Genomic DNA, 18832 nt, shown 5'->3' with positions numbered 1-18832 from the left:
AGTTCTTTCAAACCCCGCCCTCCACCCCCTCCTGCAAGAAAACCGGATTAACCGTTCGTGTTTTTCAACACCAATATCATCACGATAGATCAACAGACCCTCTCACCCATACACTGTTACGCCAGTTCTCTTCCACTCCGTCTGGCTGCCGGCGTTCGCTCACGCCGAATCGTTACGCGTATGCGTAGTCGAAGGGCCAAGGTCGCTCCCTGCACCCCCCTTTCCTCCCCGCCCCCCTTAAGTTTTCGCTCGCCGTTCGACGCGCATTCGCTAACTGTGAACTTGCTTTCTTACTCGCATGTTCGCGAACCTTCGCTCGGGGTTGCTACCCTCGCAATGGCGACCTTGACGTTTCCTATGGACAAAAACTGCCGAAGTTGCCCCGACGAAGGACTTTCTCGCCGGCGTGAAGGAGCAGTTCGCCGGGGTGCCAAGGAGTCGATGCCACTTGCGACTTCGGAACACCGGTGAGAGTGAGCGTACTCGTGGTGCTTGGGAAGCGACGAGGACCAGGCTCGAAGGCATGCAGTCCGCGCTTATCGTGACCGCTACGCTGATACTCCCCGTGTACCTGCTGTGCGCGCGAGTGCCTCTGCTGAACGATGCGGCCGTTTTCCTCGGCTCGTGGATACTGACGCTCGTGGCCAGCTACTGGCTGGCATGCTTCCTCTGGAACAAGACGCTGAGGAGATCCGTCGACACGGCAGGCAAGGCGGTGTTGGTGACGGGTGAGCGGCTCTTGGCATCAGCTTTTTTCTTGTTGTCGTTGTTCTTGTCGTGTAGTGCACTGAGATTCTTTTGTAGCCTCGCGAAACCTGCTGTACAGTGTAATGAGCGTTGCTTACAAACAATCTTCAAGATTAACTCGTAAGCTCTTACGTAATATTCGTATTGGAAATAAAGCGACATTCTTGCAAGACTGTACGGAAGCGGTTTATTCGTATTCGTTGCCGTTTTGTTCCGAGAAAGTTGATGCTAATTTGATGTATACCATTTTAAGGTAATCGCAAATAGAATCAGGAACACCTTAGACTTCTGTCAACCAAAGGACCAGGCAGGATTCCGTAAAGGCTACTCAACAATAGACCATATTCACACTATCAATCAAGTGATAGAGAAATGTGCAGAATATAACCAACCCTTATATATAGCTTTCATTGATTACGAGAAAGCATTTGATTCAGTCGAAACCTCAGCAGTCATGGAGGCATTACGGAATCAGGGTGTAGATGAGCCATATGTAAAAATACTGGAAGATATCTATAGCGGCTCCACAGCCACCGTCGTCCTCCACAAAGAAAGCAACAAAATCCCTGTAATTAAAGGCGTCAGACAGGGAGATACGATATCTCCAATGCTATTCACAGCATGTTTACAGGAGGTATTCAGAGGCCTCGAGTGGGAAGAATTGGGGATAAAAGTTGATGGAGAATACCTTAGCAACTTGCGATTCGCTGATGATATTGCCTTGCTTAGTAACTCAGGAGACCAATTGCAATGCATGCTCACTGACTTGGAGAGGCAAAGCAGAAGGGTGGGTCTGAAAATTAATCTGCAGAAAACTAAAGTATTGTTTAACAACCTCGGAAGAGTACAGCAGTTTACGATAGGTAGCGAAGCACTGGAAGTGAATACATGGAAGTGAAGTAAGGGAATACATCTACTTAGGGCAGGTAGTGACCACGGATCCGGATCATGAGACTGAAATAACCAGAAGAATAAGAATGGGTTGGGGTGCGTTTGGCAGACATTCTCAAATCATGAACAGCAGGTTGCCACTATCCCTCAAAAGGAAAGTGTATAACAGCTGTGTGTTACCACTACTGACATATGGGGCAGAAACCTGGAGGCTTACGAAAAGGGTTCTGCTGAAATTGAGGACGACGCAACGAGCTATGGAAAGAAGAATGATGGGTGTAACGTTAAGGGATAAGAAAAGAGCAGATTGGGTGAGGCAACAAACGCGGGTAAACGACATGTTAGTTGAAATCAAGAAAAAGAAATGGGCATGGGCCGGACATGTAATGAGGAGGGAAGATAACCGATGGTCACTAAGGGTTACGGACTTGATTCCAAGGGAAGGGAAGCGTAGCAGGGGGCGGCAGTAAGTTAGGTGGGCGGAGGACATTAAGACGTTTGTAGGGACAACATGGCCACAATTGGTACATGACCGGGGTAGTTGGAAAAGTATGGGAGAGGCCTTTGCCCTGCAGTGGGCGTAACTAGGCTGCTGCTGCTGCTGATGATGATGATTTTGACATAACAGGTGACGAAAAGCACTTCGTGAGGATTGTTTGGAATGCCGCGAGGTGACGTCAAAAGGCTTCAAAGAATGTGCATTACCAAGACTCATAAACTGTCAGCAATTCATCTCAAACGTCTGGCGCATCACGTCTTGCTTTTTGGATGTCCTATTGTTTCGCCCAATATGCCGCACCTTACCTTACCACTCTCGTCATACATTGTCCTTTCTTTGGGCGTAGTTCCGCACACCGGGCAGCCACTTAGTCTGGAGTCTCCGACTACAGCGGCCCTCGCATATCTTTGTTTAAAATATTTAATCCATCGTTTATGTACTTGAATTACCTAGGTCTTCGATGGAATATAGAGCTAACAGTAAGTAGACCTTTGCACTGACAGCAAACATAAACAAAAGATAATATTTAAATCTTTTACTTTCTTTGACTGTAGCGCATTATGAGTTTTGTCATGCAAGTGATTCCGAATTTTTTGCGTGTAAGCTCTTCCAGGAAGTTTTGCGGAAAATAACCTTAGTTAGAATTCAGTTGGATTCATAGAGCATAAAATGCCGTTTTCGTGTTGCTTAAGAGCTCGCATTTTACCGTCGTGGAATTTATCGTCATTGTGATCGCCAGTCCTAAAACTCTGACGGCGCAACCAAAAAGAATGAAAAGATGAAAGTCCGTTTACGTGAAGCCTCTGCGCAATGCCACTGAGTCTTAATTGTCCATTTGTTGGCGTTGGCCTGAAATTTCCCGTGCGTTTGTTTTTAGCTCCTGCAGGTTCCTTCTCTTTCTCCGTCTTGTCATTTTGTACTCGGGTATGACTTGGATGTTTTGACCCCTCTACATAGCGGCATAAAACGCTCTAGTGTGAGGTGTAATACTCCCAAAAATAGCCCTTTCAATCGCGGGCAAATATGCTATGTCACATCGCACTACGTTATCACGCCAACGCTGGCAAAGGCTGAGCAACCTGTCAGTCTGGATCCCGGGCGCTGGAAAGATAAAGGCTCTGTTTTACGAACCTCCCTCTTCCATGCGGATATCCACAGAAAATGCGCCCGTAACACCGGAAGACATGTAGCACACGCAAGCAAATTAGAGGGGAAAGGATTCTATGGGCACCGTCCAAGCTCTGCTGAGGCTGGTGAGAGGGCAGCACTTTCCCCCAACAAGCCTTCATTGTTACCTCAAGTTACGCAACCAGTCTCCACTCCACTACGACAGCGACAGTGGCGCCCCGCTTTGGTGGCGACACACACTACGAAATTGATTCCCATAGTATGGCCAACCACGAGATGGCGCCTCCTTTCAAATTCATAAAGAAATGGCTTTAAAGCGGAAGAGAGGGGGAGGGAGAGAGAGAGAGAAGCGGAGACACCCAAAGTTCTCACAGATTATTGCAAACGTCTTCTAGTTTGTGGTATAAGGATCTGATAGAATGCTATGGCACCGCACGGTTCAGCGTCAACGTTCCGGTTTCCGTGGCCGCGTTACAGTGTGGGCACATTGCGCAAACAGTGGCATGCCAAACCTTGGGCGATCTCTGGAAAATTTTATGGCGCTTCGCATAATCGCTAGCCAGTAGCTGCTTTTATTAGCATCAATGAATGAATGAATAAACGAATACATCAATCAGTCAGTCAATCGATCAATAATATACTATAGAGACAGTAACTTCACGGACGCTTCTGCAAAGGGAAAAGCTCAATATTTGCTCGAAATCTGAAATCGATTATCGGAGTTAGTATTCTTTTAGTGATGTCAAGCCTTCCCCTTACGTAAGCAAGCCACCGCTGTATGCCACCATCTGAGCTTGAGAGCGAAAGGAGCTAGCAAAGCGGCGCGTAGATCACTCGCTTCGCCTTTTTACTGGGCGGGAAAATTGTAATGCGTTATCGCGTCCATCCGCTGTCACCGCGGCGCCGGCGGCGCGGACGCGATAACATCAGCGGAAGACCGGCGAGCGCGCGCGTTTTAAGAGGGAACCTTGCCGTTCGGCGCCCCCCTTTCGCCGGCAACTTCGCCAAGGAGCTTTGGTCGTCGGCCCCGAGTGCGGCCAGCCTTAGGGGACGACGACGATCATGCCGCTTGGGACCGCGTACCGCATCATACACACTACGGCTTGCAGTGTTGTGTTACGGTAAAATCGGCCCGGGGGTGAAATGGGCAGGAGTGTACGGCCACGTCATCCCCCCCTCTCTCTCTTTATATATATATATATATATATATATATATATATATATATATATATATATATATATATATATATATATATTGTTGAACGGTATGCAGTGTTGAGCCATTGTATACGAAGGTGCTGCCTTTGACGGTTTTTTTTTCTTCTGTCTTTACTTCATTCCAAGCAACCTCACGCCTTGCCCTTGCAAGAACGAGTTGCGTCGAGATCTACGAGAGTTTAGTTTGGCGATACGGTTACCGCTTCGAGAAAGTAATATCAGGCCATATCGGAGCCGTACTTATACTCACTTGAAGAAAGCTGCTGTCTTTCCATCTCGCGCTGTGCTAAAAAAGCACTTAACAGGTTCCAGCCACTGCCATTCTTACAGGCCAAGCGTTACTGTGGCAAGCCAGCTCAGTGGAAGCCTGGAAGGTTGAGGAAAGTTAAAGAAAAGGAAAAATTTCCATCCACCCTACTGTTGCAGGAAGCTAAAAAAGATCAATGTGGTGTTTTTTCCACATGAAGCTTCGTAGTTCAAGAAAAAAATTCAGTACAAATCTTTCTTCAGTGGCGAAGATTTCTTTTTTTTGCTAAACCAGCATGTGTTTTCTCTGTAGCTTCTTGCTACAGTGGGGCGGACGACAATTTTTACCTTTCACGAGTGTGAAATTGGAAAAGTTAAGCGTAGCAGAGAAAAATTAAACAGTGAATGCACGGCTTCACAGACGCAACACCCCAAGGGAGTAGTGGCAGTCACGTTTGCACGAGTAACGGCTTGTCCTATCTTTACCGTCATTTTCCTAATCCAATCAAGAGGATTCATGCAAGAGTACGACAGTTTTCCTTATGTACTCTCCTATGTTGCATAATCACACTCTAAAGAGGTTCTCTTACTCCGTTTGTGTTCAAACGGAGGAAACTTGCAGCGTCGTTGAGCATGTGAACTCCGAAGAGCGGAAATTAAATATGAGACAAGCAGTGACTTCGCGAAAAAAGAAATGTTGCCAGAACTCTCTTTACACCTACACAGCGTTTTGCTGATGAAGTGCTTGAACTAACAAAAAGAAAGCAAGTGTGTGACTTATACAGTAGTTTTCACGGTTTGAGTTGGAGCTGGGAGATTGCCTGAGGAACATTCGTGTTACGGATTAAAGTTGTACATCCGGTTTAGGTTTTTTAAATTGCTCAGTAGGCCGTGATCACTATACCCAAGTAAGGTTTAGCGAAAGCCTTGGCTCTACTATTTAATACAGAAACACCCTTGTAGCACGGAGGTGTTCTTACCTAAAGGAACTAATTAATCATTGCTATTAAAACTAACGTTTAAAAATGAAATAGAGGATAACTCTGCTGAGCGGAGGCGTTGAGGAATATTGAAAGCAATAAGAAAACATGGATCATCTTACGCAATTTCCGAACCAGAAATATAAGTAATAGTCTTGTAGCCAGCACCTGCTAGAGAGTAAACAAAAAAGAAAAAGAAAAGAGACAAAGTAAGCAACTTATTTTGCCCTTGTCAGCGTAAGTAATCTCGACAGGCTGTAGTGAAAGGTACGGTATTCAGAAGGCCGTAAGCGCAGCTTGTTATAAATGATCAAGTCATGGCGGTGAACTTTCCACAGGATTTCGTGCGTCGATGCGCCTCCAGATATCGTAGGCCAGCGTTTGGCACAAGCAATCGAGGACCTCAGTCTAAGGTATTCGGATTACCGTCAGATAAAGGACCTTGATAAGACCTTTGCGAGTCAATGTGAGCGCCCAGAAACAGGTTATCTCGGCATCGCAAATCACAAATTGAAAGTCAGAGTGCGAACACAGGGTTATGCGAAGGACTCTCTGTGCTGTGAATGCACGAGCAGCCTGGTTAGGGTAAGCAATCCAGATGTAAAGTTAAGCTGGCCTGACTCGAAGAAAGCCGGCGTGGCTAGACACAAGGTGAAACAGTGAAACTAGCTGTCATTGAAGCGGTCTGGCATCCGCCTGTTCGACCTCCCGATGTTATGGAGAAAATTCTGGATCGGTGTTCACCGGATTCCGCTGACAAGTTAGCAGAGGTTGAATCTTGAGTAAAATAAGGATTGTCCAAGAAAGAATACAGAATTAAAGCAGGTATTCTGAGAGAACTAGCATAACGAAATGGACGTAGGGGATAGTGAAGAAACGTAAGCTAACGAATATTGCGCTGTAACGGTTCTCTACATCCTGGCGTATTATTATACAGCGCAGGAAGTGTGAATGGAACCGAGGAACTCAGATTTACTTAAATACCTTCCACCGACATAAATATGAGCTGGCAAATGTGTAGAGAGTAAATTAAAAGCTTTGTTGGTATGACGAAGACTAAATGTAACGCTCCTCTGTGATTTATTTGCAGATCAAATAAGAGGGTATGCAGAAAGTTCATAATATTGCGTTGTTGTCTGGTTACAAAAATGAAAGGAGTTATAAGAACTGCGAAACGCGCGTAGTCGATTTAACAGGTACCATACACAGAAACGTAAATAATATAGATAACTCAACATTTGAACGAATGAGTGAGCTTACCGATAACAAATTAGGTAAATGAATAAGCGAATAAATTATTGACGAATCAATCATCGGCTAGCTAATCCGCTCGATTACTGAATGACTGAATGAACGAATCTCTGTTTCAGGCTGCGACACAGGCTTCGGCCACCATGCAGCCAAACGCTTTGCCGACGTCGGCTTCACCGTGTTCGCCGGCTGCCTGAATGCCGCCAGTGATGGCGCCCAAGATCTCGCCAAAAGGGCAAACGTTCGCGTTCTTCAGCTGGACATCACCAAGGACGAACAGGTGGAGAAGGCCCTGGAGGCGGTTAGGACAGAACTTGGATCAAACGGTGAGGTAGTTTGGCGAAGTGGTCGTCGCTTATCAGTCAATAGTTATCAGTGTCATTGTAGTTATTTGCCAACTGTTACCGATGCCGCTGTAGACAACCGTTCGGCGAGAAAACTTTTCTTCCTTAGGGCAGCAGCTCTTGTCCCGAGGAAGACGAGGCTTCTTGTAGAAATGTTGGCTCTAGCGGCATTCTTTGTTCACCCACTGTGGACCACTTGCCAGAAATAAGGTCCACAAGCACTTGGCTACCCGATTTTAGCTGTAAAGAATTTCCCCGTTGAGTACCCTTAACCTTCGGCAATGCTCTCACCAATTGGAAGACAAGACCACTGAGAATGAATAGACTTACATAGACTGCATATATATGCAATTTTTTCAAGTGGATCAAAGTCCTAGCTGCGTCACAAGCGCGTGATGGAAATTAACATCGCAGATAACGAAGGATCCTGGCATACAGCATGCATTTAGTAGTGGAATTGTAGAGACTAAAGAACTGGGGTTGCCATATGTCACTCTATGTGTTATGCTCCACTGAAACGATGCGATGACCAAAGGACAATTTATCGGCGTGTTCCCGGTTGCACAAATTTATTCTTAGAGTTAGCAGAAGTGACGAAAAAATAGCGCTGTGAACTCTGTCGGTTTTGTGTGCTCAAGCCTCTTTCTAAACCACTTTTCCCCCAGATGATGACGATTTTTTGGTATCTCCTTTGAAACTGCGCGGTGCCAAATAGTGACCTAGTCTGCTTGAGTTAATCACGTATGCTACACATGTTTTTCATCCCTACGCACCCGCTACCAACGCCACCCGGTGAGTGGCTGAGAGAAAAGGTGTAAAAAAATGGCAGGAGTAGTGAAAAAAAAAGACAGACAGAAAACTTGCTTATTTACTGCGTGAGGTTGGTCTGCTGTTTTGTTGGTTTGCTTATCTATTTGCTCCGCTCACTTGCAGTGCTTTGGGCAGTGCTTGCCAACGCTGGAATACCTGCTGTTGGGCCCGTCGAATGGAATTCTATGGAGAGGATCAAACAAGTGTTCGAGGTCAACGTCTTCGGGCATGTGAGAGTAGCCAAGGCGTTCCTGCCTTTGCTGAAGAAGTCAAAAGGTCGTCTAGTCTTCGTCACCAGTGGTCTTTGTAAGTGAAGCAGAGTCAATATGTTATGTTCTTATTTCATACTACAGATATGTTACAGATCTAAGGAGATAAAATACAGAAATTCATAACATAGGTTCAAAGGTAGCAAGTAAAAGCAACTAAAGAAGTATAGTTATAGTAGTTTATGCGGTAGATATGCTACGTATAGTAGTCTGCATACTACAGGTTCGCAGTTCCCAGGAATCAGTTTCTGAAAAGCTAAGGTTATCAGAAACTTCAGTAACAAGTACTCCCTTGATCGTTTTTTTTTTGCTGTTCACTGCATTTGGGTTCTCGTTTCTTTGATCACCTGCTTCTTGATACGCTCGCTTATATATATCTTCAAGTATGCAGGGCTTGTGCTTTTGGTCAGCAGTCATGTCTTCAATTTCAAGGGTGTCAACGTCTCCCTAGATGTCAGAGTGATTATTTTCGTATATTGTATTGTTTTCTTCAATTGCTTGTTGCTATACGGCTCTGCACTTATCCCACACTTTACCGAGCGCCTTGTAGCACCGTCAACATTGACAATCAATCGAAGCGCATCGCTACCAGTTATTCACCACTGTGTGTGTCCTTATTCGTTTTCTCATTTTCTTGTGTCATTTCTGGTTCCTTATTAGCCATCAAATGCTGAGGAAAAGTCGACGGCAAAGGTTTCCAGCATCATAAATTTCATAGAATGAATGAATTTGGTTTTTTTTAGAATTTCTTACCATTACTAGAAGGAACTATGGCGCTGCGATTGTTCTGCCACCATGCAAATAACGGATATGTCATATATGCGTGCTTGGGGCTTCAGACATTCTTGTGGCTTTGTTCATTAGGCTTTATGTTGGCCTAAATTTCAAAGCACTTTATACTTTATACTAAAGCACTTTATTTTTTATACTAATAAAACTCCGCAAGCACGCATAATCGCTGCTAATTGCAGTGGTTACACTTGTCCATGCGTCCGTGGCACAACGGTTTCAATATGGGGATTTCGTTCTAGAGGTCCTGCGTTTGAGTCTAGCCCTCGGACAAGTCTAATTATGCTAATTTCATTACTTATAACGCAGTACCTGCTTAAAAATGATCCCTTTACAAAGTCACGAAGCCATTTAAAGCAAGAAAGACAAAGTTTAGGCAAATACATGTATTATTCACCATTGCCGTGCTGGCTGAACTGCTCTGCTTGCAGTTCCCATAGACACTAGCGCCACACTCTGGTAACCGAATCAAACTATGATTTGTTTGCTACGTCGAACTGAATCGAATGCACATAAAAGGATTGCACATAAAAGCTGCTCCTAATGCAGCCTGAGGAACCTGCAGACCTTTTCAAATCCCTCAGTTAACCGCGTGGAATATGTCATGACCCAACTGTGTATGTAAATCTACTTAGACATTCGGTGCTGTGCACGATGGCCCTAGTTTCACGCTCGCCTGACTTTGCTCGTGGTTTTGTTGTCACACCGCAGGTCGAGCAACCATACCAGGGATGACTGTGTATTGTATGAGCAAGCACGCCATGCTGTCACTAGTGGACGGCCTCCGTAGGGAATGTGAAGACGATGGCGTGGACGTTGCAGCCGTAGAACCGACAGCGTACAGGTGAGTCTGTGATTAGAACGCTCGTTCACTCGTTTGTTGAGGGCACATACAATATAGCGGAGCGTTAGTTCATTTTCGTGCACTGTGATAGCAGAAGTGCATTTTAGCGGTGCATACAACCTGATGGTTACAATATGTATCGCATGAATGTAGGTATCACGAAGTGAGGTAAACAGGAGAACCCACTTATTTGGCGACAGCGCTCCCTTTTCGATGCGGCGCGGGAGCAGCTTTGCCACTTGTTTTACAGATGGCGACACTCGGCATTTTTCCGTGCCAACATTTGGTGCGTTTGCTTCGCTGTGGCCAACCGTAGTCGCTGCGTTCGCCGTGTCGGTCGTCTGCTTCAGCTGCCGCTACTAACGTATGCGCTGTGCGCCGTTTGCGTCATATCAGTGTGCACAAACCTTTTTCGTCTGCTTCAGTTCATGTTGCAGGCACTCACGTGTTAACGTTTGCTTGCAACGATCACCCATGCGAAATGTTCTCGCTCGACAACTGCTAAGTGAATTTAAATGCGTTTGCGGCGCAATCTGGCTCCTTTTCAGAACCTCGCAAACTAGTCGCGTGAAGCCCGCGCTGTTCAGCTATAAATTACAAACGAAGCATCAAGTACGCCTAGGTTCTTGCTAGATTTTGTGCATGCATATGATGGAATAATATTTGAATAAAAGTACAAGTTACTAACGTGGCAGGGAGCAGCATTAAAAAAAAAGAAAACGGGGCTACAAAAGTGCTATGATCGGAAACTTTACCATCATCTGCATTCCGCCTGGCAGTAAGGTTGTTAGGAACATAGGAGCAGTTCTTAGGAACACTCTTGCTCCACTCATTGAACAACCTTTGGATCATAGGTGACCCGCCGAGAAAATGTTTGTTTAGCATAACCGCACGGTCATCCGAGAGTGAAACGGTTATTGACTTCGCTAATCCCCCATCGAAAGAGCTTAACAATCTAAAACCATTAAATGTGCGGCGAAAAATCACCTTCGAGTTCAACAACTCGCAGGAAAACCAACCTGGGCTAGCTCAAGACTGAAGCCATGACAAATAACAAAACGTTGCGCGACAACTGCGTAGCATGAGAGCCGCTCGAGACAAATCAGTATAAACTGAAAGCAAACGATTTAAGTCTGCAACACTTATTAAGCAATGCAAAGAGCCTTTTTGCAATCAGACTGACATGCAACTTGGTTATTTTCTTGTCGCCGGCTTGTACTCTGCAGTGCACCCCTCTTCGGCCGCGTAATAGCAGCTTGTCAAGCTCTGACTGTTTATTATGAAATCACGACGCCCCGTGCTCCGCTTATTGGTGCTAGCACTCTGAAGGAAAAGAAGGGATACGCACTAGGGCGAAGCTCTATTTACAGGGCTGATTTAGAGGGCCTGACGACATTCGGCAGGCGCTGAGTTCGAGGGGGTTCGCTGCATCGTTAAGGGAACCGACCAAACCCATTGTTGACATAGAGTTGGCTTTCCTGAACAACTTACTCCGCGTTATGAACAGACGTGTTGCGATATGCTATCTGTTTGCCTTGGTATTGGGCCCGCAAATTTTTTGTTCAGCTGTTTCGAAACGAAGATGCTACGAGCGATGGTTTGCTGCAGAGGAGTAACGCGGTCAGAATATCTCTCCGGTTTATCGACGACTGAAAGCAATCGAATGATCGTTTCAGAGATTCGTAGTGTATTATCTAATAGTTTGTGGCAAATGAGAATCATCATCGTCATCATCATCTTCATCATCATCGTCATAATCAGCCTATTATATATCCACTGCAGGACGAAGGCCTCTCCCTGCGATCTCCAATTACCCCTGTTCTGCGCCAACAAATTCCAAATTGCACCCGAAAATTTCCTAATTTCGTCGCACCACCTAGTCTTCTGCCGTCCTCTACTGCGTTTCCCTTCTCTTGGCACCCATTCTGCCATCTTAATGGTCCAACGGTTATCTAATCTGCACATTACATGACCTGCCCAGCGAATGAGAATGAGAAATGCGAATGAAAACTCTGCAGTAATTGCGCATTGATTACCGAACCCATGATGGTTTCGCATTTAGTCGTAAAATGTCAATTTACGCGTGAGAAATTGAGGCATATGAGCCCGTGACATATGATACGGCTAAAACTTGCCGCAGAACCTATCTACTATTATTGTCAGTATCACGCGAGAGCGCCCCATTCTCACCGCACAAATACTTTGTTCAACTTCCATCACAGCTGACTGCACGGAGCTTGATGGCACGCCCGTTTGGCTTTGTCGCTTTTGCGGATAAACGCATGGCGGATCTCCGGTGACCTTCTATCCCTCCACGGAGAAGCTGCGCACGTGCGTCTGTATCGTGACAGCACGACAGCGATGGCGTTCTTTCGCTTTACTGGCACCTGTATTCTACGGGCATTCTTAAATGTTGGCGTGAAACTGTTGACGTGGCCATAATTTGGTTGACGTTTGCTGGTTGGTGACCCGCAATAATAGCAAAAAAGAATGCTGGCGTGGTGCCGAGTATAGATACTGGCTTACCGCGCTCCCACCATGGGTTCGATTTCTTACAGAAGCTAGAGGGATCCGGTCAATTTAAACGCCAAATATATACTTGGTCATCAGCGCAGAGTCCGCGGGAAATGCCCGCCGCCTCACCAACAGCTTAGCAGGGAAGAGGCCACCGATTGGCGCAAAATACAGACCTATTGCCCCATCTGAAAATGCTAAACGTCATGTATCCCACCCGCTATAGGGACAACTGCCCTTAATGCAGTGGCATGCCCACCCTAATACATGCAACCTTGGAGTGGACGAAGTGCCCTCATAGGCCAAATGGCAATAACGCAATGGAGCAGTGGGAAGCACAGCTAGCCTGTTCCGACTTGGCAGCACAAAAGTCCTTAATTAGCCAGGTCAGGCAGGCGGCAGAGGCCAGTGGGGCACTGGACTGGGGGACTCCGTCCATCCCTCCTTAAAATTTTTTCTTGTCAAATTAAGTTTGTATATATAAGTACAGCAGCTAGATCTTCATTTCTTTACGGGGCCATCTTATCCAGGCCACATAGGCAGGCCAAAGTAGTGTAGGGCATATAATGTCCTGCAATAATTACTAGAGGAAACTCTGGCGCTGTCATCGTTCAGCCACCACGGGAATGCTGAGAATACACGCGTCTGTCTGATCTTCGAGCTTGTGGCTTCAGACATTTTTGCGATTATGGTTATTATGCTTTATCTGCTTTCACTGTTTTACCTTTCATAGGAATCTATACTTTTCTAAGTGCAGAAGACTCTGCGAATGCACAAAACCACTACCAATTGCAGCAGTTCAACCTGTCGAGCTGGCCGAATCGAAACGCACCGTGCCTCTCAACGTGGTGCCTTGCCCGAGATAAATTCATAAGAGCGTTCTATGGCTCTAGTCTGTACACGCGTCCGTTTCGTAATGGTTGAAATATCGGGCTTCTGTGCTAGAGGTACTGTGCTTTTATCCTGTCGTCGGTCAGTTTTAATAATGGTTTCTTAATTATTTATGACACAGTAGTTTGTTGAAAATTATGAGTTTACAAAGTCACAAAGCCGTTCTTCCCTTTGTAAAGTAATGCACCCTCGCATGTCAAAGCCCTTGTGCCTGTTCGCATTTGTGCTTCTATCTTTCTGTGTGTTCTCGCTCGTGCTGCACATTGCGTTCCATTTGGACTTTTGCGTGCATGGATGCTGGCACACACACACACACACGCACGCACGCACGCACGCACACACACACGCACACACATACACACACACATACACACACACACGCACACACGCACCACACACACAGTGTGTAACATCGATACGCTTATTCAGTATTGGCGTCACCTTGTACTAGAATTTATATAACGATATGCACGTGTTCTTGTGCCTTGTCACAGGACAAACATGCTCGAGAACATCGCCTGCCCGAAGTACGTCGAGGCGGACCTGAAGCTCCTGTCCGAGGAGGCCCGGAGTCTAATTCCGGAGGACAGCGTGGGCGGTTGGGCGAAGTTTCTGGGCGGCATGTTCGACATACTGACGCGCGATAATCCCATGGAAGTTGTGGACCAGATGACTTTCGCGGTCATGGACACAAGGCCCCGGCCTTGCTATCGGTCCATGACTCTGCCGGACAAGTTCTATCTGCTTTTTGTCAAGCTGTTCCCCGACGAAGTGTTGGACGTCTTTTTCACGCTGTTTCGGGCAGCGGCCCAGTTCGTGAAGTAGAACAGTGCGGTGACCAGTAGACCAACCGTGCCACGTTGTAATAGTCATAAGTGGTTTTATCTTCAAGACTTACAGATTGATGGAAATACGCCAGTGACCCACCGTGGTGGGGAAATGACTATGGTGTACCGCTCTTAACTAGAAGGCCACGGACATGTACGCGCCAGCGGCAGGAGCATTCCCATGAGGGCGACATGCAAAACCCCTTGTGTAATTATTTTCAGGCACATGTAAACGTTGCTGGCCGAATTTCTACGACTTGAATTTGATAATTCCCTTCTCCAAGATGGAACAGTTACGCTACGTTAGCCAGACTGCATGGCAGCCTGAACATAACTTGCGTGAAATCCGCATGAGGGCGACATACAAAACGCCTTGTGTAATTATTTTCAGGCACATGTAAACCTTGCTGGCCGAATTTCTACGACTTGAATTTGATAATTTGGACGAACTTATGTGGAATGTTCGCTTGGTCAACTTACACAAAGTAAATTGAATCAACTTCAGGATTACTACTTTGGGGCACATGTTGAGCGGTAAAATGGAGCAAACTAGTGTTCAATGCTCATAGACTTAGTAGGCATACCGTGTAACTAGCATAACTTCGGATTTATTGGACCCCAAGCTGAGGGATGAAATACGTTGGCGTTCTATTTTTTTCCCAGATAGCCAGCTTTGCGCAATTTGGACGAACTTATGTGGCATGCAAGCGTACTTGGTTGGCACATTACGGGGACAAATGTCACCTAACTGGTGGTGCCTAAGGTCCTCAATACCGACACGTTCTAATCTCTTGAATGCGACGTGTGCTAAGCAAATAGTAATAAGCAAATAGAAAGCAACGAATTTCAGGTAATATATAGCTAATCAGCTATTGTACTGCCGCTTGGAATGTGTGCCTAGCGGCGGGAGTAATTCATTTTAGATATATACAGTGCCTTTAAGACTCTCGAAAAAGTAAACAGGAGAGGGAGAACGCAGGTCTTTGGCCAATCCTACTGGGAAAAATTACAGGTCCGAGGGCGTAAGATGATACCATCAGACAGACGGCTTGCTTATCACTAGCGACGAAATGTTCGTAGTATGACAGAGAAAATTTACCTTTGTCATTTCGGGGGAAGTATGAAATCTGTAGGGTAATACAAGATGCGCAATGCATTAAGAAAAGCTGATTGCTGTGCATACACGTGGTGTATTTCACTGTAAAATAAAAAAAATACTGTCCGTGTTAACCACCCTGTGAACAACATACACGTGATGAGTATAGTGACTGACCGTAGCCTCTTATACACCTTATGCACTGACATTAGCTTGTAATCGGTCAGTTTCACAAGTAAAATTGGTCGAAGCCCAATGTTTCTCGGTTCATGTTCTCTGTTTTTGTTTCCTAAAACCACTGAATAGCTCCCATACGGCTATGTTTCCAACTTTCTGCGGTTACTTAAAAATTATGTTGCGAAAATCATAATCAGTTTATTTTCTTGGGGCATAGTAATATGCTTTAAAATTACTTGAAGATTCCGTTAAAAAATCTTGGGCTACTTGCACGAAGCGCTTTATCATTAGGTAAATTTGCCAGCGACAGTAAGTGGCAGTAGGTTGCTCCGTGGTAGTTACAGGTCCTGCGAGAACACGATGTTGTGGAGAGACAAATGTTCGACGCTTGAACGGGACTCTTTAGGTTTGCCACTCGGCAACCCGCTCTCACGCAACAAACTATAATAAACTTGGAGCTTTGAGTCAGTGGGGAAGAATTGGCCTACAAATAGTGCAAGCTGTGACGTGCACAAGGCTCAATTACACGAGACCATGGGAAATCTTCAAATAGGAGTGCAAGTCTGTCTAATTTATTCCGTGTCATGCTAGAACTGAATCTGGATAATCGTGCCAATTGGTTTGCGTTCATCATCCGCTTTGCTTCCCTCGAGATTAAATGCCCCTATTTAGGTTGCCATGAGGAACTTTTCAACATGGCGATTATACCGAGTCAAAGTTGTTCATGACACATTTTGAAATGCAATTTCTGTAGTTTTATCTAAATGTGGTGTCGAATTTTGAGAAGCATAGCACAGATTGTCAGCAAACTATAAAAGTGTTTCGAGACAGCGTAGTCCATGCCGGTTAAACTGTGCAGTTATTTATATTTTTATTCAGGTGGAGAAAGCCTCTACTGACCACATTGCTCTTGACCACATTGTAGGATGAACATACCTCAGCTGCATAATTTGATGCACAGGAACTTGAACTTGGGTACCAGATTTTTAATCACCTGTTATCTTTACACACCAAATTTGAACCTTGGATCAGGTTGTATTTCATGACCAGAGTTTTAGAGCACATGAGCACATTAAACGTCTATTCCTGTCGTCCGTGTTTGATGAGCTGCGAAACTGAGGCCTTGAGACGGTTTGTTCTTTCCTTGGACATTTCAAGATATGGTACTTAAGGACATCTTAATTTTAACATTAATAAAAGCGCTGATGTTCCGTTTTCGTCTGTGTAGCTTTCTTAATGCATAAAATCTGCCGAGGAGACAGCTCAATGAGAAGCCAGTCTCAGCCTCGCAGCGATGCGGAGTCAAGGAAATTCACCTTTCGGCTATGAAGCTATATGAGGCACATGGGTTTCACTGCTGATGTAGCTTGCAAAAGCAAAAACAATTAAGTACATCTGAATATCTAGACGAGCATACAATGCTATCTTCTGACGGTGTGTGGTAACTTGTGAAGGTGTGCCCCAAATAAAAAAAAATGCCTGGATTTCGGCAGTTATATAATATGTTGTGCACGTGGAACTGAAAGTGACAGTATGAAAGAACACATTCTAATATTCATCCTTTGTAAATATAGTTTCCAGTATTTAGACATAGAATATAGGTTTAATAGATAGAAGATACTTTCTATCTTCTTTAAACAAACATATGGAAGTCTAAAAGTTGTGGTAGCACTTTTTGGAGTGATGTTTGTTGCATGCGATATATATATTGTACAGCATTTACTTGTGGTTTCTGAACTAACAATTATGTTACTGATTGCATTTGTAAAATGCCACACCTGTGATAGTAAAGACGTACAATAAACAATTACTATTGAAGCATAAAAAATTATTTCAGGTTTCATTTTTTCTTTACTTTCGGAATCGTAGAAATTTCTTGCGCTTGTAGCTTGTGTTATTGATGCAATAATATGATATGATACAATATGATACAATAAAAGCTAACAATGGAATTTGTCAATTTTACTCTCGAAAATACATCATTAAAAACTTGTTATTTGCCGGCGAATTTGCTCTGGGAACGACGTCATCACGCAAGACCTGTTATTTTTTCCTGCACGGCAGCGTTTCTACGTTTACAGCGAATCCGTTTATGGCTAGGGTTCCGGGAAATTTCATGTGTGCGAGCAAAAACTATCATCATTAGCAATAGCTTGTGTCACTGCTCGCGCGTTCGTCATCGTCTTCTTCCACAGCTGGCTCGTTGGCGCCCCTCGCCGTAACGGCATGAACGCGGTCGTGCTACTGATCCAGCATTCGTCATCATCGCCGTCTTCTACAGCTAGCTCCGTGGCGACTCATCATGTCAGCTGTCATCTGCGAAGGCGCTGATGGCACTGGCCCACTACCAGTCGGTTCTTTGCCTCAATATATCCCTCGCGCCTTCGCAGTCGTCTTCCTCCAAAGCTGGCTCCGATGCCACTTCATCATGTTTCCATGCAGCCCCTTGCTCTGCGAAGGTGCTTACGGCGCTGACCCACTGCCAGTCGGTGCGGTGATTTCAGTCTCAAGTTCTCTGCTTCAACATATCGCGAAAGGAAAATACGAATGTACGACGGCGAATCAGAAAGTATTTGCCACTATATTGTTATTAGCTTAATTGCAGCTGTAAATGCGAAGTCAACATATTCATTCCCAGCGGCGGACCTTTCTTGGACCGGCCCGGCCTTAACTGCCGGTCGCTCCGCGGCACCGCGCTGCTGTCAGTTGTTGTGGTTTACGCGTCCACGGCGTACGAGCAATGAAGTGTGATTAGTTTTCTAATGAGCAAGGGATGAACGCCGATCGAAATTCATAGGGAAATGCAGCCCACGTATGGGGAAAGGTGCCTCGCTTTGAGACGTGTGAGGTTGTGGCGTTGATTCGCGTGCAATGATGAAGCCAAGATAACATTCCAACGATGGTTCCACAGTGAGCCGGATGAATTCTACCACAGGGACATCTCAGATTTAGTGCTGCGATAAGACTGGTGGGGGAACTATGGGGGAAAATAGTGTAAGGTACTTAGAATAATACGTATTTTTGTAATTGCCTGTATGTACCTTATTTTGGATGATAAAAAATAGAGGAAAAAACTTTCTGATTCGTCCTCATATATAAACAATGTGTAAAACGAATGCACAACACGAATGCACACGAATGTATAAAAATGAATGTGTGTGCCTACCTTCTGTCACGATGACCACCGACAAAGTCAATAAATGTGTGTGCACCATTGTTCAAAATTGTGTGTCACCACTTTGTCGTTTGCTAGAGTTTCGCTGGTCCTCTACCTTCGCAGAGGAGAACGGTTCACGAGTTTTTCTTGGGAT

General features: G+C 45.2%; 1 protein-coding gene across 1 annotated transcript; it reads left to right on the top strand.

The window, feature by feature from the left end:
- Positions 1-277: 277 nt before the first annotated feature.
- Positions 278-16733, top strand: LOC135912262 (D-beta-hydroxybutyrate dehydrogenase, mitochondrial-like). Its single transcript, XM_065444672.2, has 5 exons — positions 278-728; positions 7080-7286; positions 8238-8420; positions 9884-10016; positions 13916-16733. Exons 1-5 carry the CDS (start codon positions 524-526, stop codon positions 14244-14246), a joined length of 1059 nt encoding a protein of 352 aa, XP_065300744.2. The 5' UTR covers positions 278-523; the 3' UTR covers positions 14247-16733.
- The last annotated feature ends 2099 nt before the right edge of the window (positions 16734-18832 follow it).

This window comes from Dermacentor albipictus, chromosome 10 (assembly GCF_038994185.2).
Source record: "Dermacentor albipictus isolate Rhodes 1998 colony chromosome 10, USDA_Dalb.pri_finalv2, whole genome shotgun sequence".
Classification (NCBI taxonomy): domain Eukaryota; kingdom Metazoa; phylum Arthropoda; class Arachnida; order Ixodida; family Ixodidae; genus Dermacentor; species Dermacentor albipictus.
This window is presented reverse-complemented; position numbering and strand designations above follow the sequence as displayed.

Bases quoted from the DNA above. Each gene is read 5' to 3' on its own strand.
- LOC135912262 (XM_065444672.2), top strand. From the start codon at position 524: ATGCAGTCCGCGCTTATCGTGACCGCTACGCTGATACTCCCCGTGTAC. The intron at 729-7,079 runs GTGAGCGGCTCT...TCTCTGTTTCAG, and splicing joins CAAGGCGGTGTTGGTGACGG to GCTGCGACACAGGCTTCGGC. The intron at 7,287-8,237 runs GTGAGGTAGTTT...GCTCACTTGCAG, and splicing joins GACAGAACTTGGATCAAACG to TGCTTTGGGCAGTGCTTGCC.